The sequence below is a fragment of the Mastigoproctus giganteus genome, chromosome 5, assembly GCF_048544385.1.
Source record: "Mastigoproctus giganteus isolate SK-2022 chromosome 5, ASM4854438v1, whole genome shotgun sequence".
Lineage (NCBI taxonomy): Eukaryota > Metazoa > Arthropoda > Arachnida > Uropygi > Thelyphonidae > Mastigoproctus > Mastigoproctus giganteus.
This window is the reverse complement of record NC_143579.1, coordinates 177,341,853-177,366,430: the sequence shown is the minus strand read 5'-3', so window position 1 is coordinate 177,366,430 and position 24,578 is coordinate 177,341,853. Positions and strand designations below refer to the sequence as shown.

The following is a 24,578-nucleotide window of genomic DNA, read 5'->3' as shown; positions in this document are numbered from 1 at the left end:
AGAAGCTCGATGTCTTTCTTTAGGTGTGGTCTCCATACTTGAACACAGTATTCCAATGGTCTAACAGAAGCCTTATATAATGGGATTATCACGTCCCTATCTCTACTTGCAAAAGTTCGATAGATCATCGATAGGACACCATGGGCCTTCCTTGCAACCTGTTTACAATGCTCAGAGAATTTCATGTCTGACCGTATCGTAACACCCAAGTCCCTTTGCTCCAGTACTGGGTTTAGTTGAACTCCACCAAGTGAATAAATTATTTTGGGATTACTGTTTCCCAGGTGTAATACCTTACACTTTGTTGGATTAAAGCATAGCTGCCATTTTTCTGACCATTCCTGAAGTTTATCTAGGTCTCTCTGAAGAAGCTCAGCTTGACAGTGATCATTAATTACTCTACCAATTTTAACATCATCTGCAAATTTAGACATCATGCCCTCTATCCCTTCATCCATGTCGTTTATGAAAATTAAAAACAACAGTGGTCCTAATACTGATCCTTGGCGAACCCCACTTCTTACATCAACCCAATCTGAGGAATAGCCATTTATCACAACCCTCTGCCTCCTGCCCCGAAGCCATCCTTCTATCCATCTAAGGATTTTCCCAGTGATTCCAACCTGTTCCAGCTTATAAAGCAACCGCTCATGTGGGACTGAGTCAAAAGCTTTGCTGAAATCTAAATAAACAATGTCGAAATTATTCCCTAAATCCAGCTCGTGAGTGACCCTTTCGAAATAGCGAACCAGATTTGTTAAACATGATTTTCCCTTTACAAAACCATGCTGAGTATCCTTGAGAATTTCAATTCGATCCAAATGATCCTGAATTCCTCCATGATTTTCCCTACTACTGAAGTCAGACTGACAGGTCGATAATTTCCAACATCAATTTTAGAGCCACCCTTATGTATGGGAGATACATTTGCACTTTTCCAATCCAAGGGAATCTCTCCAGAGTCTAGTGATGCTCACATAATTAGCCTCAATGGTTCAATGCACTCGCTTGCTGCCTCCCTTAAGATTATAGGGTATATTCCATCAACTCCAGGAACCTTACTGGTCTGTAGGCTTGAAAGTTTTTTCATTAAATGATCTTGCGAAATTTCAATATCATTAATTACATATTTTTTAACTTCGCTCCCACAATTTCCCATGAATAATAATATTCTCTTTACCCCCTTTAAAATCTGACAATCTGTTGGTGACATCATCAATAGTTGCTCCCGGCAGACATACCCTGGTTCTACTCCACCTATCCTTATTACAAAAAATATTCCCTGTTTCCCTGACAATGGAGTCTCCTAATAAAACAATGTCCTTTTTAACCAGAGTAGTTTGCGCTTGGTTTTTCTGTTTTGAGGCTCGAATCGGGTGTGCATCACTTGGTAGATTGCTGGAGTCTTGAGTCCCTGACAAGCTCCCAGATGCATTATTCTCGAGGGCAAGCACCCATTTTTTCACGGACTCAAATTGTTCCATCAGTGCACCAAATTGTAATTTAAGATCGGTGCACTCCTTACATCGATCACAAAGAAAAGAATCCCCAGATGAGGTAGGATTAGTCACCAGGTCGACCTTGGAAAACATTCCACAGGTTCCACAACGGATTAAATCATTACTCACCCGTAAATCGCCATCGGCTATTTCCGTGTGAGTCACGATACCTTGTGACGTGTTTAAGGTAGATCTCGTAACTGCCATTATAAAATTAAATAAATATCAATGAAAGTTAACTTTACAAAATTATATCTATAATATTATTAAAATCAAACTGTTACAGGAAAACCTATAACAAAATAATCCAACAATATCTAAATAAATCAAATATTTAAAAGCACTATCCAAAAGTAAACCACTTAACTGAGGAGCCCTTACTAAGCGCATCCACTCACCTCGAATGCCAACACTGAACTTCTTAAAGGCTTAAGTTCTGCAAATTGCATTGGTTGGAGTCTAGGCACCTGTGCAGTGATCTGATTGAGGTGTATAAGGACTTGAACGGGTTGAGCATGCTGAATTCTGATGGGATCCTTCCACTTGTTCAGATTGCGAATCTTAGGGGGCATAAATTCAAATTAAGAAAAGACAGATGTAGAATAGATGTGCGAAAATTTGCCTTTAGCCAGCAGGTGGTTAATTGCTGGAACAAACTTCCATCTGTCGTGGAAGTTGACAGGCTGAATAAATTTAAGGAGGAATTGGACAGGCATTTGGGAAGGAATGGTGTCATTTTTTTTTTTTTTTTGGCTGATGCTGCATAAGCTCATACACTTGTTTTCTTGCATCACATGTCACTACTACTACCACTATGAAATGCAAGGTGAATAACAGAAATGGAGAATACATTCATACACATAATATTAAAAGTTCTGATTTATATTCTGGCGTAACCATAGATAAAAGGAGCTTACAACTACAGACTTGACAAGAATATTACATAGATTTGAACCATGGTCAGTTCAAACATGTTGACTAGATTTCTGCATTTACTACTACATCAGGCATAAAAATATTCTTTTATACTCTAGTATGATCACAGAGATAAAAGGAAAAGGATTAAATGTATTTTATGGTGACATGGATTCAAACCAATATCAACAGAAATATGCATGTGACACTATATTTCTGCTTTGACTAGTTTGTTATGTCAGGCAATATAGTTTATCAAAAAAAAAAAAAAAAAAAAAGGGAAAACAGGAATTCTGAAATGCAAGCTACTTCTGGGCAGCATATGGGCTAACTGCTATCTGTGGACAATTTGAATGAGTCAATAAAAGCTTGAACAGACTATGCTTACACATTAACAATTATTTTTACAGGAAAACTGAAACTGCACTGGAAACGATTCCTAAACATTTTTTTGAAATGCAGGACTTGTCAATTGTCTATTTGAATATTGGATAATGTAGAAACAGTTACAGTGGCAGACAAAAAAAAAAAAAGTGAATCACTTGTGGATTTTGCAAATAATGTGTTTTGCACTGCTTGTGGGTTGCAGAAATGTTTGAAATGCATTTGTTAGATGGGATATATATCTCTGTGAATGCAAAACATATACTACTATGTGTTTTGCATTCACAGGTTAAAGGTGATGCAGTTTTTTTGTCCGCCACTGTATGTCCTGCCTCCAATTTCAAATGATGACTATCATTTGCAATCATGACAACCAAACATTCACTTTATTGCACACTTTACACTTTATTTATGTGTACAAACTGAAAAGCAAAATAATTCCTGAATATTTTGTTGTTTCTCCTCGAGCTGCAATTACAGCCTTGCAATGATCTATCTGGCAAGAATTAATCAACTTCTGGATATACGGTTGCCCAATTTCATGGTACCATACCCTTACAATGCTCTCCTGCAGCTGAATCTTACTTGTTGGCTTCTTCTGAGCAATTTTAGATGACATTATGTACTGGCAATTTTCAATAGGGTTCAAATCTGAATTATTTCCTGGCCAGTCCAACACTGTAATGCCAGCATTTCTGAGGTATGATTGCACCTTAAGGGAGAAAAACAAGGGAAAACATGAAATATCTGAAGATGTAGCTTCTTTATAGTGCATAGTAACTCAAGAAAAACTGCACCATTATTCATAAAACAGTGTCTTAGCGATGTCTCACATAAAAAAAAAAAAATTTAGAGCATAATTCGTTTAAAAGCAGTACTCTTGAAAGCGACTCATGGATAACAAAATGTTGTTTTACTGTGAGTTTGTTTTTGCGCTAAAGGAGATTATGAGGCATCAGTATATTTTGTACTGCCTGCTGTGCTGAATAAAAAACTTCAGGAAGAGCAACCAACCTTTGCTTAGGAATGAATAACTTGGCCACAGTGTGAAGAAAGCCCATAAAAATTCCTTCAATCTTGAGAGGATCGAAACCAGGCAGGCCTTTTCCAGAAAACCACTGTTCGAAAAACAGTGATTGTAACTACTGTGCTGGCCCTTACTGTGAACCTGTAAGGCAGCACAGTAAGGGCCTATTTCGAATTCATAAGATCGCAGTATTAAGTGTAAGTTTGCTGGCCATCAAACATTCAGGACACGACAGTCCTCAATTTAGTAATTACGACTGTTCTCCAAACCCAGATCTTCAATGAAACTTTTGAACTTTGAAAGCTTAAGGACAAAAACTATCCCATAGCACATAACTGCCTATATTAATACAGCTCTAAAGTATAAATACTTACTTTTCAATTAAATTATGGAGTGCCTTGAAGAGTAAAGTTCTACACTCATATGATAATCCATTTTCCCAAGAACCCTGCTCCGTATCACCTACAAACAAAATAAGAATATATTAGAATGTTTATACACCTATCAATATGAGCAAATACCAACTTAAAGACTACCTAATCTGATGTTCATGAAATGGATCTTTATTTAATATCACCCATTAACACGATGGTGGTATCCATATTGTAACAAAAACTGTGACAGGTCACCTGACAAGTTTAACTTTTTTTTTTAATTTTTGGAAAATATTTTTGATTTTATTGAATTCTGTTTAAATGATACCAATAATTTAGCATTTAACAGTTTCCAGTTTAAAAGACTATTAAGTGTGAAACATTTCACTCACACACGCACGATTATTATGTGTATAAATATTATTAAAAATAAAAAAAATATGGCTAAGGTAAAGAAAGCCCACACGAGAAGCATGCAAAAGTTCGATGAAATTTACCGGTAAAAGTACTTTTGCCGTAACGGCATTTGTATTGTTGCTAGCTCGGTAAACAGACCGTGAGTGTTATCGGTCTGGAGTAGAAGTTGAATCCCACGGGAGCTTGAAACCCTCTCGAAGTGGAGGGGGATAACCTAACCTTTTTTTTCTTTAGAAACACTAATTGAGTCACAAACAGTCATATTGGAAGTTCTGGCGCTGTAAACAATGTTCGTAACGTAGTTTCACCGGTAAACTTTTTTTGAAGTTTGCCGTGCTTCTTGTGTAGGCTTTTCTTTACCTTTACTTATTTTTTTCTTAATAAACAATTTATCCACTAGTCCACCAGTGATTCTAAAGAAAAAAGGTCAGGTTACCCCCTCCACTTCAGGAGGGTTTCAACCTCCCATGGGATTCAATTTCTACTCCTGACAGATAACACCCACTGTATGTTTACAGAGCGAACAACAATATAAATGCAGTTACGGCAAAGTACTTTCACCAGTAAATTTATTGAACTTTTGCATGCTTCTCATGTGGGCTTTCTTTACCTTCGTCAAAAAAATATATATATTTGATACTAACAGCCTATTACTATTTCCCATCTTTAGGTTAATTTCAAATTTGGCATGCTTTACAGTTAGCTATATTTTAAACCAGGTATTTTGCTTCCTGTAGTGTAGTGACCACCTGGAGAATATATCGGGTTTAGTGTTACTGTCTTAACTCTGTTACATTAATATATATTAATAAATCTCTCAAAAACAACTAGGTGCAGATGTTTATTGAGCCAGTGGGAGAAAAAAAACAAGTGACCAGAAAATTTAAACAAAAACAACATTGGTGTTTCTCCGGTACTACATCACTCTTCAAGCAAAATGCCAAATAGTTGCAAAGACAGTGGTGGGTCACCTGACAGGTTCTTATTTGCAATTTCTGTTGCAAAAAAATCACTTCAGAAAAAAAAAAAAACTGAAGTAAAAGATTGACTATATTTAAGTAGGTAAACATAATTTCATGTTTTTAATCATTGATTAACAGCTAACGTGACAATACTCTTTTCGAGGGTCCCCTGCATCTGGTTATCCACCACTACTACTGGGTTAAAAAAAAAGGAACCTCTGGCACTTAAATTCTTGTAATTTCTCATGTTAGTTTTGTTTATACAATTTTTTAACATACACTGTTGTGCCAATTAACTAAGTCATATGGAAATATCTGAGATTTTTTACGCCGTTTTTACTTTTCTAGTGTAATGTTCTTATTGAATTTATGAGCACCAGGCTACTGAATTAATAGCCTAGAAATTTGCTAATATTTCTGCAATTATTAAGTCATATAATATAATGGGGGAGGACTGAATAGTAAATATTAAAACAATCCTAATTCAGAGCTCAAAAACTAATAAACTATTAGTTTTTGAGGTATATTAAGGCAAGACACAGTCCCCACTCCCACACAAGAAAATGCCAGAATATTTGTATAGGGGGTTTTTGATTTAATATAAGTGAGGTTCAATGTAAATCTTCACTTGTTAGCTCACATTATTACTTATGGGAGCCAGACTCAGCATTTTAAAAATACATAATCCATCAACCAGTACAAATACAGCACTAATACAGGGGTAAAAAAACAAAAAAAAAAAAAAAAAAAAAACCAATAATAATAATTTAAAGACTCAAACAACCATAAAGTTTCATAAATGCTAAGAATACAATTTACATAAAAAAAAAAAATATATATCACCCACCTCAAAGAACATGAACAATCATAAATACTATATTTCATAACTTAGGAGAACTGTATCAGCTTCAGATTCACCAAAATTTATGATGGATATCAAGATAGAGATTAAACATAGTATAATCAATAAATGACATTTTAAATTAAGAATCTCTATACCACATGTGAAGATTTCTGCTAAATGCAAAAACTGACACCTGAGAGGTGTCAACTAATACGCAAAACCAAGCTGTTAAATTTAAAATCAAGTTCTGACTGCAGTTCCATAAAAATTTCTTTCATTTTATTTTTTTCTCTTAGTAGGCCTCATGTTCACTTATGGGTGATGAAGGATATCAGTTATGTATGAACAAAGAATGAAAAATTTCAATAACCAATTGATATTTCAAACAAATATTAGTAGGAAGTAATAAAATGAATTGTTTTAGTATTAATATGTACAGATATAATAATGTTACAGTTCTTCTTTAACCCAGCAATAGATGTCCAGAACCTCTCAGGTGGCTTGCGAGAAAAAAAGGTTACCCCCCCCTCATTTTGGTTACCTTCCTAAATATATATCTAGTTTTACTCAGGTTGTTTTTGAAGTGATATTTTATGTTTTTTGCATAGTGAAAGAACCAGACAGGCGCCACTCCAATTTTCCATACAATTGCTATTCTAGTTCGTCCATTTCCTAGATGTAAAGCAGTTTTATTAGTTTAATCCATTTCCTACAAGTGGCATTACTATTTTAATTCATTTCCTACAAGTAACAACAAATAAAACCCAATAGATTGATTGAAACAGTCTGTGCCATTCTAGTTCAAGGAAATGCAACAGTTGCGATGACCTGTAAACTAAACTCTTTCCCAGAATAATTACCTGAAATCACATGGTCAGAGAAACACATGCGAATTGTGGAAAGGTTCAATATTTTTCTGAAAATCATTCTTATTATTTTTGCGAAGAGCAAATTGGTTGATGGAAAAATGTAAAGTCAGATTCTAATAACTTCACATTTCATTTATTACATAAACAGTTTTTATTCATTCATTTCATAAAATATATATCATCCAAACAGAATACATAGTGGAAAGAAACCGTCAAGCATTTTTTTCCTGACAAGTAAACAAGGCAGAAATAAACCATTACAGTTATATTTTATAACTGTAATGGTTTTTCTTAATTTTAAGCAGAGCTAATAAAAGTTGGTACATATTTCGTATCCATAAGATTGATATTTTGCTTTTTTAGCCATTGTCTGTACTGGAAAAAGAAGACTATTGATTTCATGTTTATATTTTTTAAAAATAATGTGCAAAAAACAGTTTTTAAAATTTTAATTTTCTTATTAAAAAATAAACATTTATATACAATAAAACAGTTTTGACACTGAAATCAATTAATAAAATATGATATATTGGTATATATATATATATTTAAAAAAATCCAAAAACTTTTCCATAAATAAAAAACAAAGTTGGTCACCTGACAGGGGTAGCACAACCCCATACTGCATCAAACTGGCGTGGGACCACTGCTGAGTTAATGTGCTTCTTTAAAGTACTATTTGATTCCACACAGATCTAGACTGATCGATGAATTTACACGTTTTACAGTAATAACTATAATTAAGGAAACACTGAATAATAATAATATTTTAAAGAAAAAAGGTCTTGAAAAAATTACATAACTGCAAGATTGCTGTTTGTTATATGCATTTATCTGAAATTTCAACTTTTACTTCCTTTAATTGTAGTGATTGGTTCAAGAATTATCCAACTCTGCCAGCAATTCACTTTCACTGGCCACATTTAGCAGGGCACAGATCTCCTGCTCCCTTTGTTAGGGCTGCACTGTAGCAGTATTCTGAGAGGGAGCAAGAGAGTCACAGTCCAGTGATGTGGCAGGTCTGGTCAGGTGCATGGTGAAAATCTGATTTTGAGCAACAGATGTAAACCAATTCCACATGGAATTATTGAAACTGCTACTGAAATGTATACATATTAGATATAACACATGCAGATGGCTGAAAGGAAGTTATATATCCATCATAGGTAAACACCTATAACAGAGAAGCATAAGAATTGCATCATTTAAAAGAGAATTTATTTTGGAAAGTCTGTGCTGGTTGTCATGTAATGGCCAGAGGCGTGGCAGGTCTGGTACAGTTAATGGCAAAAAAATCTTTCAAGTACTTATGCATCCACCTTAGGTAGAGTAAATACCTATAACAGAATGAGAATTACATCATGGCACCATTTTTCAAATGGTGCCATTATGTAATTTTGTAATTCAGCCAGCACAGACGAATAACAGACTGCAGTTTGTAGAGCCAATTTATTTCGGAAGGTTTTTTGGAATTTATTTTCAAGGAGCAGGAGATTCATCACATGGACATTATGGATGTACACATTACTAGCAGATCCTTTTCAGTGGAAGAGGGTCACATGCCACTATAACAGTAAATGATGTATGAGAGATGCATGTAGTAACAAATGACTAGAGGTCTTCATTCTGCATTTCACATGGTTATTTCTGTATTTAATAAATTATGTTTGTGCACAAATCAGTGTGGTTCATAAAGAGAAAAGAAATTAGAAAAAATAAATATTTTTTTACACGGGTCTTTATGATGAAAGTATTCAAGTGCTCCAGAGAAGCCTGGAGCACTTCTAATAGTCCAGTATAAAGTGAAATTTGGTGTACTATAGTCCACTCATGGGAAAGGGAATGGCAGAAGAAAACAATATATATAAAAAAATTAAATAAATAAATTAGTTCACATTACAAGGTTTGTTCAAAAAGTTTGGTGAATACTGCAAAAAATTTATTCTATTCAATGATAAATGCTTACACTATTAATATTTTTCAATATAAACTTCTGCAACCATCCATTTTTCTCATCGTGATTGCCGTTGATTTAAACATTTAAGAAATCTTTATTTTTGTGAATGCTTTTAGGTAGTCCAATTGTGTCTGATTGGATTTCTTGAATCAAGTGAAATCATTTTCCTTTCATGCCTTGTTTTAATTTTGGGAATAGCCAAAAGTTGCATGGAGCAAAATCAGAGGTATAAGGTGGATGTGACACAATGGAAATGTTTTTGTTGGTCACAGATGGTGAGTGAGTATGGCCAGCGTGCAATGTTATGGTAAAGGGGCCAACCATTTTAATATTTTTGGATCATAATTTTGAAACATCTTCGTAATAGGCTACAATAACACTAAATCAACTTGTGGAACAAATTCTGATTTACACCATCCCCTTATTGTCAAAATATGCAATCAGCATGTCTTTTTTAGCCTTAGTGATGTTTTGCTTTTGGAGATTTGTCCCTTCGTTTCTGGGCCATATCTGCACAACCAAGACTCATCACGGGCTTTAATTTTTGACAGCGAGATTATGATTATACACTAGCTGATCTGAAAGCCTCTTAGAGAGTTACCAATAGGTTTGGTTTGGTGGACTATATAGCAGCCAGCCTGCAAACACCGTTTTAGAGCTGTACCCTAGAAATGTAAGGAAGATGGGATCTTGCCATGATGTCCATCATATTTTCAAAAGGCATCAATCGTTTTCCATCACTTCAAGCCTCCACTAAGCAAAGTGGTGGTATTGCACCAGTTGACGAGAGTCAAGTACCACCTAGTATTGCCTGGTAACACAGTGGGTTGGCACTCCTCAGCCCATGCTAGGTGTGTTACGTATTTTGTAGCATTTTAAAAAGAACAATTTTACTGAACAGCAAATTTGCATCAAATAGTGTTTCAAATTAGGAAAAAGTCCAACAGATTTGGTTTTGTATGGGTTTTACTGGTAAGTGACAAAGGCTATAATCAAAAAGTTGATTATGATACTTTTTTCCAAAACAAAAAATGAGACAGAAACCAAAAAGTACTATGGTTCTACAATGACTGCAATTCTGTTTGAAAAAGTGGTTGTAAACACAGGTTCTTGGGCATTGGCACTTCATTGTGAAAATGCTCCTCCACACTCCCACGCTTTACATCCAACAATACTCACTGGATTTGGCTTCCCCCACAAGCTTAAAGCCCCTAGGAAAAGATACAGATATTACCAATCCTAAAAGAGGCCTATCAGGAATATTTCCAGGATCATCAAAATCAATGCATACAATGTAAAGGATACATCCAACTGAACAGCTGTGAGGCTTCACCATTACACGAATATTAGTTTAATCCCAAACCTTTTGATTGCACTTCATAAACAAAATGCCGATGGCATCCTCACTTGTTTTCAGACAACACATACATATGGACATCAATTTAAACTCGAAAAGGATGATTGCAGGACAGATATCCAGGAAGTTGTTTCAGCCAGTTAGTGACTGATTGTTGATATATTCCTCCACCTAGCATTGTGGAAGTGTGTAGTTTGAATAAATTTAAAGGATTGTAAAAATGATTGTTGTTGTTGTTGTTTAAGAGCTATTGGCGCAAGAGCAGCTTAGGCTATAATGCGCCTAATCTAGGTTAGAGTTTCATATTTCGACATTTTTTATTATGTTGTTCAGATGGGAAGCCAAGATTTTATTTTATAATTACGTAACTTTTTGTAAATGTTACACTATTTATTTTTATATGTTTTGGTAGTATCCGATTAACTTAAGGAAAAAGAAAACGTCGGTAATATTTGGCCGGTTATCTAAAATTGTTTTGAGCGTTAGGTTGTTTTGTGCGTTCGTGGTTATTTGAAAGGCTTTTATACGTTCTGAAGTAAATCTTGGACAGTTCACCATGAAGTGATGTACAGTGAGTGGAACTTGACAGTTTTGGCACTGAGGAGGGTCTTCACCTCTGAGTATGTAAGAATGGGTCATATGGGTATGCCCAATTTGCAATCGAGCAAGGATCAATTCTTCGTGTCTGTTGGATCGGCAACTGGTAGTCCATGGTCGGAGTGTTTGTTTAATTACACAAAGTTTGTTGTTACTTTGATCTTTCCAATGTTGTTGCTATTGTTTTAAACTGCTTTGGTGGATTAACGACTTGTAATCGGTATATGGTATTGAGCGGAAGGCATAGTAAGAGGTAGCAGCTTCTCTTGCTGCTTTATCTGCTCTTTCATTCCCAGTTATTCCTGTGTGGCCTGGAATCCAACAGAAACTGATCTTGTGATTATTTTGCAATAGCTTAGATACTGAATATTGTACCTGTTGTAAAACTGGGTGTGCTTTAGTATTGGCATTCTGTAAAGCAATGACAGAGCTAAGCGAGTCAGTGAAAATTATGCTGTCTGCTATCTGTTCATGTTTAATTTTGTTTACGGCCATCAAAATGGCTTGTAATTCTGCTGTAAAGATGCTGCATTCTTTTGGAAGTTGTTGGATGAGAGTACAGTCTTCAGAGTGAATCGCAGCTCCTACACAAGTTTCTGTTTTTGAGCCATCTGTGTATATGAAAGTGTAATGTTCATATTTTTCTTTGTATGCTGCATATAGTTGCTGGTAGTGTGTTCTCGGGAGATTTGTTTTCCCCCAAGATTGGAAATGCAGGTCACACACAGGTTGAATTATAATCCATGGTGGAATGATGTGTGTAGTCGTGGTAGCTATGTTATCATAATTAAGCTCTCGGCATAACAGTAAATCTTTTAGACGGATGTTGGAAGGGCGGTTTATTCGTGGATGGGCTTGGTATACGTTTTCAAAGTACGATGAAAACAGAACCTCTCTATTTGGATGATCGGTGATGGATTTTATCTTTACAGCATAGTGTAATAATAAGTTCTGTCGTCTAAGTTGTAGTGAAGGTTCATGGGCTTCTGCATATAGGCTTTGTACAGGTGAAGTGCGAAAAGCTCCAAGTGCTATACGGAGTGCACTGTGCTGTATGGGATCTAACCATTTCAGTGCACTTGGTCTTGCGGAGTCGTAAACTGGTGCTCCATAGTCCAGCTTGGAACGCACTATTGCTCGATAAAGTTTGAGTAGTGTATGTCGATCTGCACCCCAAGTTGTTGCGGAGAGAACTTTGAGTAGATTTAGCTTCTTGATGCAAGAATGTCTTAGTTGCTTAATATGTTCAAGGAATGTCAGTTTTTTATCTAAGAGAAGTCCTAAGAATCTTATGTTTGGTACAACTGGGATCACATATCCATCTAGTTTAAGTTCAGGATCAGGGTGTAGGTTTCGTTTCCTACAGAAGTGTATACATGCAGTTTTCTGTGTGGAAAACTGGAAGCCATTTGTTTGTGCCCATTGACTTATTTTATTTATTGCTCCCTGTAACTGCCGTTCTATTGTTCACATATTCTGAGAGTGATAGGACATACTGAAATCATCAACGTATAAAGCGGTATCAACAGGTTTTGGTATATGCTCAGTTATGGAGTTTATTTTGATAGCAAAGAGGGTTGTGCTAAGCACGGACCCCTGAGGTACACCCTCTTCTTGGGTGAAAACTTTTGAAAGAGTATTCTGCAATCTAACTTGAAATGACCTGTGGAGTAAGAAATTTTGAATATATTTAGGAAGATGTCCACGTAATCCAAGGTGGTATAGGTTTTGAATAATTCCATAACGCCACGCAGTATCGTAAGCTTTTTCTATGTCAAAACATATCATTACGTGGTGCTCTTTTCGGATAAAGGCATTCCGCACAGTGTTTTCTAATTTGACCAGTAAATCTAGTGTTGAATGATTTTTTCGGAAACCATGCTGTGCTGGATTGAGAAGGTTATTTCTGTTCAAAAACCATGTTAGACGAGCATTGATAATTTTCTCCATAACTTTTCCCAGGCAACTGGTTAGAGCAATTGGACGGTAGTTGCGTGGGTCAGAGAGGTCTTTCCCCGATTTTGGGAAAGCAAGAATTATTGCATGACGCCAACTGTCTGGAAATTGGTTTTCTAGAAAGATTCTGTTATATAGTTCTAGTAATGCCAATTGGGATTGATCATCAAGTTGTTTTAACATCATATAGTGGATTTGGTCTGGACCTACAGCACTTTGCTTTGTCTGGGATAGAGCGTGTTTCAATTCGTAGAATGTTAAGGGTAGGTTGTACTCTTCATTATTTCTTGTGGAAAAATTCAGTTTATGTCTTTCCATTCTTGCCTTGTATATTTGAAAACTGTGAGTATATGAAGTGGTCGCTGATATTCTGGCGAAGGTTTCGCCCAGTGCATTGGCTATTTCTGACGGCTCTGCAGTGACTTGTCCATTCCAGTTTAGGATCGGAGTTGGAGTAATCGGGTATCTGCCACTCATTTTGTTAATTTTATTCCAGACAGTTTTAGATGGTGTAGAACTTGTTAATGTAGATGCAAATTTTATCCTGGATTCTTTCCTACTGGCCCGCCTAATATATCTGGCTCTTGCCCGTGCCTTCTTGAACAATATGAGGTTCTCTAAAGTTGGATATCTGCGAAAAGTATTCCAGGTTTTGTTTCGCTCTTTCTTAGTCTGCGCACATTCTGCATTCCACCATGATTTTGGATGTGTTGGAAAGTGAGACGATGTTTTTGGGATAGAGTGTTCAGCAGCTTGAATTATTTTATTTGTTATATATTGTACTGCTTCATCTAACGGTTTTTGCTTGATAGTATCAACATTTAGTTTTGCTAATGATTTATAAGTTTCCCAATCTGCTTCATTTATTTTCCATCTGGGAGTTTTGCGTGACTTGCATGTGGTTCCTAATGCCATGGTGATGATTATTGGATAGTGATCACTGCTGAGAGGATCACTGTGCACTGACCAATCAAGTATTGGAAATAGTATTGGAGAACATATAGACAGGTCTATGGCTGTAGTATTTCCTGATGGAAGATGTGTATAAGTATGTGTGCCGTCGTTCAACAAAGTTAAATCATTCTCGTCTATCCATTTTTCAATTTGTTTTCCTCTCCGATCTGTGGTTGTGTTACCCCACACAGGGCTATGCCCATTGATGTCGCCTAGTATACAGAAGGGGGTTGGTACCTGCCTTACAATGTCTTCTAAGTCCTGTTGTAATAAATTTTGGTTTGGTGGAACATAAATTGTTATTACTGTTATGAGGGATCTAGTGGCTATGCGTACTGCAATCGCTTCAAGGGTTGTGTTTAGCGGGACAATCTGGGACGGAATGAGAGAATTTATTAGTATTGCCACACCACCATGGGTTGTGCCACCTGTTACTCTGTCCTTTCGATATGCTGTATAGTTCTTTATTAAGGTAGAGTCTTGAGGTCTGAGGTAGGTTTCTTGTAAGCAAAGACATAATGGTGCATACTGTGTAATCAGATCATATATATCACCTATGTTAGTGCGGAGTCCTCTACAATTCCACTGGATTATGGGTTTCATTATTTTGTTTTGGAGAGGTTTTCGGTCTGTTTCCTAGATGCTGTTTTAAGTCTTTCACATGTTGGTTTTTCCTTTTTCGGGAAATATGGTTTTCCGGTGTCCATATCGTCTTCCGCGAAAATCTCTAATACTGATTCATCTGCTTGGTTGGTTGCTTCTGTCTCCATTTGTTCGGTTGCCTTCTGACTTATGACATTACGTTTTCCTTGAGGGGCTTTCGATTCTGAGTGTTTTTTATCGGGAGGCACGGAAAGTGGTGTGTTGGTGAGTTTCTCTTGATGTTTTGGCTGGGAAATTGTGAGTAGTGCTCGTGCCCAGTCTGAGATAGATTTCTTTGGACGGATTGTAAAATCTGTTTGGGTTTCTATTGTACGATGATTCGTTATGACCTGCGCGTAGGAAGGTCTGTTTAAGATAGTCGGGTGTATAGTTCTCTTAGCTTCTTGGTATGTGACAGAATGTTCCACTTTATACCGCTGAATCTGTTTTTCTCTTTTCCAATATTCACAATTCTTGGAATAGGCAGAATGGTCTCCCTTGCAGTTTGGACATTTCGGTTTCTCGGATGAACAGTTCTGATTGCTGTGCTCCTGGGACCTGCAGTTGGAACAGATAGCTACACCACGGCATGCCATTTGTGAATGACCATACTTTTGGCATTTAAAGCAGCGGAGAGGATTTGGAATGTATGGTCTGATGTTACAATTTAGATATCCGGCCTTCACAGATGTAGGTGGTTTAGGAGTGTTGAACGTCAGTATGATAGTTCTGGTTGGGATAAGTGTCCCATCTCTTGTAATTTTAATCCTTCTCACAGCTATAACGCCTTGATTTTCAAGTTCATTTTTAATTTCTTCTTCGGAGACGCTGATAAGGTCCCATTCAGAAATTACTCCTTTCGATGTATTTAGCGTATTATGGGGAGAGACCTTTACTGGGATCCCACCAAATGTTTTTATTTGAAGCAGTCTTTCTGCGTGTTTGGCATTTGCTGTCTCGACTAGAATGTCGCCTGATTTTAGTCGCTTAACATTTTTTGGTGTTCCAGCCACACTTTCTAAACATTTCTGGATGACGAATGGCGACAATTTTCCTAATGGCTGTTCTGTCGTAGAATTAAAGACAATAAAGGTAGGTGCATTAAGTGATGTTATTTCCTTTTTTTGCCTTTTGGTTGCAATAGTCACATTGTCCTCATTTTTCCGACTCAAAGGAGTCGGATCTTTGGGATTCGTGGTAATGTTTGAGTCATTCATGTTTGCTCCTTTTAGCCCTGGGAGTGAGAGCTTTTCCTCCCAGGTTTCCGGCCCCACCACGGGGAGGCAGGAGCGGTGCCACCTAGTGACCAAGCGGAAGTAGATTAGTGGTTAGTAAGACTAGAATATAAATAAAAGAAAGGTGACTTTCCTTTCTTAGGAACCTTTGCACTGATACTTTTCAGTAACTATATATATTTACAGAAGAGAATTAACTTTAAACTCTTGATATATCTAACACTCTTTCACTTTAGGAATCGCTTTATAATTGCACAGAAATCGCCTGATCACTAGAAACGCTTGGCACTCGGGGCCAGTAAAAATGAAGTGAGTAAGTTTGTTGCATCATTTTACTAATGCTAACTAGCTGAAAAATATTTGAATCCTAAGCATATTCTGCAAGAATCATCTTAACATGCAATTCATCAAATTCAGCTTCTTGTCTGTCTTCAAAACCTTATATAACCATTTCAGTGAAATATTTTATATTCATCTTTGTGGACAATAATAGACTCCTTTGCTTAGTATCCTAACTTGTTTCACTCGCGACCTCCTTTATTAAATATAAAGTTGACACAACCCCTCAAAGTAAACCCCGAGGCAGGATGACCAGATTTTTAGAGAATAAAAATGGCATTTATGAACTACTGTTTCCCCTTGATTTCGCGGACCTCAATTTCTCGGATTTCGGATTTTCAGGACAAAATTCCGGATAATCGAAATTCCACTATACCATCATTTCCGGACACTGACCATAATTCATGGGATATCCACCAGTTAGAACATACAGGGGCAGTATTGTTTTTGTTGTGATTGGCCGTGAGTGTGACGACAGTGCACTTTGTATCAACATTTATCCATTGTTAGTATTATTTCAAATAATTTTTGTGGCTTCAAAAACAAACAAGTGTTAAAAGAAAGAATGTACATTTGAACGTTGGTCAATCAGCTTGGGCTGATTAAAAAGCTTGAGTGTGCCTTGGTGGCCAGTGTTTATGAGCAGTTTGGAGTTAAAAAGATATTTATTAAAGATATCTGATATTTGCAAGGCCAAAGGAAAGCTCCAAAGCTTTGCATTTGCATTATTATATTATTGAAGGTATGGGTTACGTAAGTGACAGCAAGCACATGAAAGTAAGCAAAGGTAAAGATCTAGAAGAAGCTATTTACAAATCGTACATGCAGGAGAGATCATGTGGAGTGAATGTTACTGGTGTTACCTTACACAGTGCAGCTGATAAACTGGCTAAACATATGAGCATTAACAATTTAAAAGCTAGTGATGGGTGGCTGTGGTGTTTTAGATATCACCATGGCATGTGTAACAGGAAAGAGCATGGTGAAGCTGGGTCTGCTGTAACACATTCAGCTCAGCCTTTCGACTCCACCTCAACGAACTGATAAATAAAGAGGGCCTGGTCTTATCCCAGGTGTATAATGGAGACGAGACAAGGTTATTCTTGCGGTTTGTACCAAAAAATACTCAAGTCTTCAGATACGAAAACAAAACTCCTGGAAAGAAAGTAAGCAATCAATGTTTTTCAGCTTTAAACTGTGCAAGTGCTAAAGACCTCCATCGCCTGAAGCTGGCTGTCATGGGCAAATAGGTGTCTCCGTAGCCAGGTGGGAAGGAGCAGCACTGCGTAGCACACGCTTCTTGATTAGACCGGGGTTCAAGCCTGTCACCACCAAATACGGAGGATGCGGAAAGGTCAAGGGAATGACCACCGCATATTCCCGGAGCAATATGGCCTTAGTTGCCAATGCTCCTAAAAACCAAACAACAACATGGGCAAATCAACACGTCCACGTGTTTTTGAAATTACATGATGCAGTTGCCTGTTATCTACTACCATTCAAAGAAGGCATGGTTCAACGCCAGCATATTTTCTGACTGGTTTTTCAAGCATTTTGTCCCTGAAACATATGCTGAATCAGCAGGAGGTCTTAAAGGTGGCTCCCATGATTTAAAGGCTTTTCTTTTATTACATAATACTCCTGCTCACCCAGTTGCTGAGAAATTAGTCAGCAGTGATGGCAAGATCCATACCGTGTTTTTCTCTCTCCTAATACAACTCATGGATCAAGGAGTCATAGTTTTTTGCATGAGGCTCTACAGTGACGGTACCTGAACGAAGTTTTGGCCATCATTGAGGAGGAAGAAGACTTAACTGAAGACACAAGAGGCCAGCATACTCTGAAAAACATTAAAAAAATTATAACATCGTCAACAATTTACAACATTGCCGACTCTTTGGAATAATGTAAAAACCACCACACTGGCTCATAGTTGGAAGAAGTTGCTTTTGATAGTGATCCTGACATTGATTTTGAAGGGTTTGAGCCTGCCGACTTCCACCAAATGCTATGCCATGTGGGAGAGAGAGAGAGAGATGTTACAGTGGAGGACTTAACTGACTGGCTAGAGGAAAGTGATGTAGATCCGAGCTACCAGATCTTGACATCAGAGGAAGAAATTCTTAACAAACCAAAAAGTACAGCAGTATGAGGTACTTGATCTTGTCATTCAATATGTCGGCCTCTCAGACAACAGTGAAATCCAGCCTCACTACCACCATTTACATATCTTAAGTGAGGCTGTCATATGGGAGGTAAACAGATGAAGCTGAGCATATTCTCCAAACCTGTTGCTGCTCCTGCCCCATCTTTGTCCCAGCCTGCCTCATCATCATAGCAGGCCACTTCTGTGGAGCTAGGGAGCTCCACTAACACAGAATAAATTATTCTGAGTCCCACTATACGATCACGGTACAACAAACTCAGTTCTACCTCTATCAAGGTAAGAGAAAATAGTTTTTGATTTTTGTTATGTTACATTATTTATAAGTAATGTATGTGCACTATGCGTACACTACCTATTATATTAATCATGTTTACTATGGGTACTATACAGTTAGTTTTGTTAAATACTCATTCGGAAAAGTTGGACTTCCGGGTTTTTCAGAAAACCCTTTCTCCCTATTAGTCCGCAAAATCGAGGGTTATCAACATGTAGTAGAAAATTATATTCGATTACTGAAAAAAGAATAAAAAAATTGTTTCCTTTTTAATTTACACATTAAAATTATTGTTCAATATTTAAATTGAATACTGCAAAAACAACAAATCAAATTCTTATTCTTAAATTAAAATTACAAAACAATAAAAAATTAATAATTACAAAACAATTAATCAGAAGGATGAGCCTGGACAACTGATAATATCTGATCCATATCTGGCTCAATATTTGAAATTGCTAATCTCATATCATCTTCTGAATCAAGTCTGGAACACTGTTTTGTTTTTATAGCTGTTAATTTTGAGAAGCCAACCACATATAAATATGTAGACCCCAAAAGGTAGCAATGTTCGTATTGCCATTTTCGATAATTCTGAATACTCATCTCGAAGAGTAAGTCAAAATTTTTCACAAGTTGTATTCTTGAAATGAGCATGCAATACTTCGTCACACAACAGGTCAATCAGATCTTTCTTTTGCTGAATGGTAATTTTGGAGCATGAAGAAATTTCAAAAGCAAAGGGATCAAGAAACCAATACAACTTTTTTTCTGGAGATACATTAAACCGTTTGGAAAAATTCTTAATCAGCATTGTTAGGTGGGTGGCAATGATATCCCTAAATTGTAAAATGTCAATATTATTGCTATTAAAAAAATCAGACATGGGAACATTTCAGTATTATTATGCTCCAATTCAGTTTTCCAAAGATTAAGTTTCTTTTTGAAAGTTTCTATTTTATCAGTGAGTATTAATATATTTGTTCTCTGTTCTTGAAGATAAATTTAAATCATTAAGTTTTTCAAATATATCAACAAATAATCAAGTTTTCCAAGCCATTTTTGATTTGTAAACAATTAAGCAAGGTTTTGATTTGTATTTGATAAAAACTTCATGTTTGAGGTCAAAAAGAAGCCATAACACTTTGCCAGTGGACAAACACCTCACTTTCGTATATGAAAGAAGCATTTCATAAGCAGATCCCATTTCATTACAACATATAGTGAAAAGTCTGCTATTTCAGCTTCTACTTTTAATAAAGTTGATCACACATACTGCATCTTTCAAAACTTTGTGCAAATCAGTTTGCATTTCCTTCGCTGCTAATGCTTCCCTATGTATAATGCAACGATTAAAAACTATATTTGGAGAAATTTCCTTTACTTTGCCTTTTACACCTTTATTTACTCCTGTTAATGTAGCTGCATCATCAGTACAAATAACAACACAGTTGTTCAAAGTTATATTATTTGTTTGAAAGAAAATATTTATAACATCAAAAATCTTGCCTGTCGTTCTTCCTTCCAAAGATTTGCAATATAGGAAAGCCTCCAAAATATTTCTCTCGTAGCAGTATCTGACATATACAATAAGTCGAGCAAGGTTTGAAATATCTGTGGATTCATCTAACTGTATTGCAGAAATTGGACTTTCTCTCAATCGATTTAATAAATAGAATTTTATGTTGTTTGTGGTAACTGCAATATGCCAAGAGACTGTGTCTCTAGATAGAGGAATGGTTTTTAAATCATTGCTGTACTTTTCACCATGTATAATTGAAATAACTTTTATTGAAGCAGGTAGAACAAGAAATTCGGCAATAATATGCAATTTCAAATTTTTTCCTATTAAATATTAAATTCCAATGATGCTCTTAAAGCTTTACAAAGAACGGCCGTATGTTCCTTCATGAAAGATTTCTGACCTTGTATGGCGTCAGCGTGTCTTTTGAAAAAGGACTGTTTTTTCATTAGTTCTGGATGTTTTGTATGTAAGTGTCTTTTTAATAGGTTTCATGCAGTTTTTCGTAACATATTACGCATACAGGACATTATTCATCATCATCAATAACACTGTAAGTGAAGCCATAAATTCCTCTTGATATTATCTATTTTTTTTCATTCCTTTTTATTTGGAATATGATAGGTCTCTGTCCAAAAATTGTTGGTTGCACTACACTTAAAATAATGTTGTGTCCAAATTTTTACATGATTTATTTCATACCTTATTAGCCTCTGAAGTACCTGTAGCAACACTGTCGTCACTCCTCGACCATTTTGTTCTGATTAGCACAGAATTACGAAGCAGAATAAAGCATGCAGGAAACACACTTGTTATATATATTTACTGTTACCGCATATTCACACCTCTGGCCTTTAGGCAATTTGAGAATTTGTGCTGTAGTAAGCACAAATTAAGAACTAAAGGGATTACCATAGAGGGATAAATTGACTAGTACTGAGAAGTATTAATACATACCGAAAAGTTGAACTAGTGTTCATCAGTATCTCAGACTTAGTTTGAGTAGTAAGGTCTCTATACCTACAGCATTGTAAAAGTAATTTTAATAACAAGTTTTTAGCTTTTATGTACACAAAAAATAAATTTATTTAAAAATTGCCACGACCCCTTTAATTTATCCTGCAACCCCAAGAGGGGTCGCATCCCACAGTTTGCACACCACTGTCCTAACCCACTCCAATGGTCTAGGCCTCAGGCCATCTTTTATGTCTCTATGTCGCCTTTTGAATAGGAATACTGTAAGATTGATAATTACCATGTAATGTTTCCATCACATTCTCACACACCTGTCTCCCAATCAACTCTATTAAAAAAAAATATTTTATTACTGAATAGCTTTTATTATTTGCAAAATTACTGGTCTTTGATAGAAATGACTTTTTCAACAAACTAAAAATAAACTGAATTCCATATTTTCCCAATGATAAGACACCCATGTTTTAGAAGGCAAATTAAAAAAAAATTAATGCATATATTTGAAACATAGATTCACAAGTGCTTACTAAACAAAATGACAGTATAGAGCTAGATTTCATTCATTGCAGAATGCTGGAAGGACATTGCTTGGAGTCTATCTTGTTTGTCAGTAAATCCCAGTAATTTTTACCACGAATCCAATACAACCAATGAGTGAAGTGACCAACAATTTCACACCTGTGAAATTGTTGGTCACTTCACTTGTCCCTTTCATGTTAAATAATTATTTGGTGCCTCCATCCAGTTAGTCCACTCCTTGCACATGAATGATTTGAAGAGTTTGTTAACTGGGATATAGCTAACTTTGTATTTAATTAAAAAACTGCCCTTTTCGTTGCTGCCTGGATGGACATTTTGACTGTAATCTCCCTCTCCTCTCATCATTTGCCGAAGGGGGGGGGAGAGGGAGGGAGGGGAAAGGAAGGGAGGGGGAGGGGGAGAGAGAGAGAGAGCACTTGAATGAAAGAAAAATAACAAAAATAACAAATAAGTAAATGGCTCTTCTTGTTATATAAAATTTTATTTATTCTAATTATCACAAGTATTCTACCACCACATCAGGAATTTGTATATCTTAATATATATGTATTATAAAAAAAAGTATACTCAATGGGAGAGAAAAGCATATAACAGGATACAATAACAAGAACTATTATATTTAGTTTTTAAAAATGTACACGCAAAAAAGTGAAATTGGTGTTAAATTAATCTCACCTGTCAGCTCTTGGCTAACCAATCCTGTAAGATCAGGCTCCTCTCCATACCAGAACAGCCACAGTTCCTTATTACATGCAAGTTGATTGTCCTGTAAAGAACCATGATGATGTTCTGATCCATTCCGTGATGCAACATGCCTCCACACACAAAGGAGATCTGCTGCCAGGCACTTGCTAAATGATGATAGAACTGGATCATCAAGAGGATCTACACAAAATGTGCTTCCTACTGATAACCTCCGCCATTTGATTCCATAAAGGTCTGCCTAAAAGATATAATGTGCAAACTTCTTTAAAACACTGCACAATACACGGCTTATCCCCACCCTCAAAATAATAAAAATAAAATAACCATCAATTTCTTTCATGTAATTATGCAATCCATTATTAAATTTAAACTTCCAAATTCCACAAGTGTAGGTAGGAGTTTACTTGACAATCAATCACACTTTGAATAAAAGTAAATTGAACATAAATATAATTTTTTGAGACACCTAGTTTACAATTATCTACAAGCAATTTAAATTTATGCTTTCTTTTGTATGTACTGTGACTGAGTGAAAAAATTTCCTCCGAATTTAGTTTACTAACACCTTTCAATCTCTTAAACATCTCAATCAGGTTTCCCTTCAAATACCTGCTTTCCAAACACAGCAGCTTATAAAACCAGTTTCTCTCTCTTGATAAGAATATCCCTTTGTGGCCTTAACCTATCCTGATGCTCTTCTCCGTACTTTTTCCAAGACCTATTAGTACAGATAAGTCCAATCCAGGAAGTAGGAGTCTAAACCAGTGGCATGCAAACTTATTTCGCTCACAACCCCCTTTATTAAATATAAAATTGACGTGACCCCTCAATGTAAACCCCGAGGGAGGATGATAAGATTTTTAGAGAAGAAAAATGGCATTTCATAAATTGTAGTAGAAAATTTTATTTGAGTACTGAGAAAGGAATAAAAAAATTGTTTAATATTTTAATTGAATACAGCAAAAACAACAAATCAAATTCTTATTCTTCAGTTAAGATTACAAAACAATAAAAAATGAACAGTTACAAAACAAAACAATTAATTAAAAGGATGAGCCTGGAAAACCGATAATAATTGGTCCATATTTGGATGCAATATTTGAAACTGCTAATCTCATATCATCTTCTGGATCAAGTCTGGAACGCTGTTTTGTTTTTATAGCGGTTAATTTTGAGAAACAAATCTCATATAAATATGTATACCCAAAAGGTAGCTAGCTATCTTTGTATCACCATTTTCATAATTCTGGATACTCATCTCGAAGAGAAAGCCAAAATTTTTCACATGTAGTTTTGAAAAGAGCACATAATGGTTCATCAGACGACAGGTCGATAAGATCTTCCTTTTGCTCAATGGTAATTGCGGGACATGAAGAAATTTCAAAAGCAAAGGGATCATGAATCCAATACAACTTTTTATCTGGAGATACATTAAGTCATTTGGAAAAATTCTTAATTAACACTGTTAGGTGGGAGGCAATGATATCTCTAAATTGTAAAATGTCAATATTATTGCTATTAACAAAATGAGAAAAACATGGGAACATATTATTACCCACAAATTTAGTTTTCCAAAGGTTAAGTTTATTTTTGAAAGCTTGTGAGTATTAATATACGGTATTTGTTCCCTGTCCTTGAAGACTTAAATTTGAATCATTAAGTTTTTCAAATATATCAACAAGGTAGCTAAGTTTTCCAAGCCATTTTTGATTTGTAAACAATTGAGCAAGGTTCTGATCTGTATCGCATAAAAACAATAAGAGTTCATGTTTCACGCTAAAAATACGTCGCACTCGACAACCACCTCACTTTCATATATAAAACAGCACTTCATAAGCAGATCCCATTTCATAAAAGAAGCAGTGAAAAGTCTGCTATTTAAGCTTCTACTTCAAATTAAGTTTATGACACTTACTACATCTATCAAAACTTTGTGCAAATTAATTTGCATTTCCTTTGATACTAATGCTTCCCTATGTATAATTCAATGATTAAAAACTATATTCAAAGCAATTTCCTTTATGTTGCCTTTTAAACCTTTATTTAATGCAGCCGTCAGAACAAATC

At 35.9% G+C, this 24,578-nt stretch overlaps 1 protein-coding gene across 1 annotated transcript in view; it reads right to left on the bottom strand.

Annotated features, from left to right (window-relative positions):
• The window catches only part of LOC150085870 (mediator of RNA polymerase II transcription subunit 13-like), a 554,522-nt gene that overhangs the window by 506,179 nt on the left and 23,765 nt on the right, over positions 1–24,578 (bottom strand). The window contains exons 2-3 of the mRNA XM_090374721.1: positions 22,482–22,749; positions 4,200–4,287 (exon numbers count right to left, since the gene is read on the bottom strand). Of these exons, the coding sequence (XP_090230847.1) occupies positions 4,200–4,287; positions 22,482–22,749 (356 nt within the window). The remainder of the gene's footprint in view (positions 1–4,199; positions 4,288–22,481; positions 22,750–24,578) is intronic.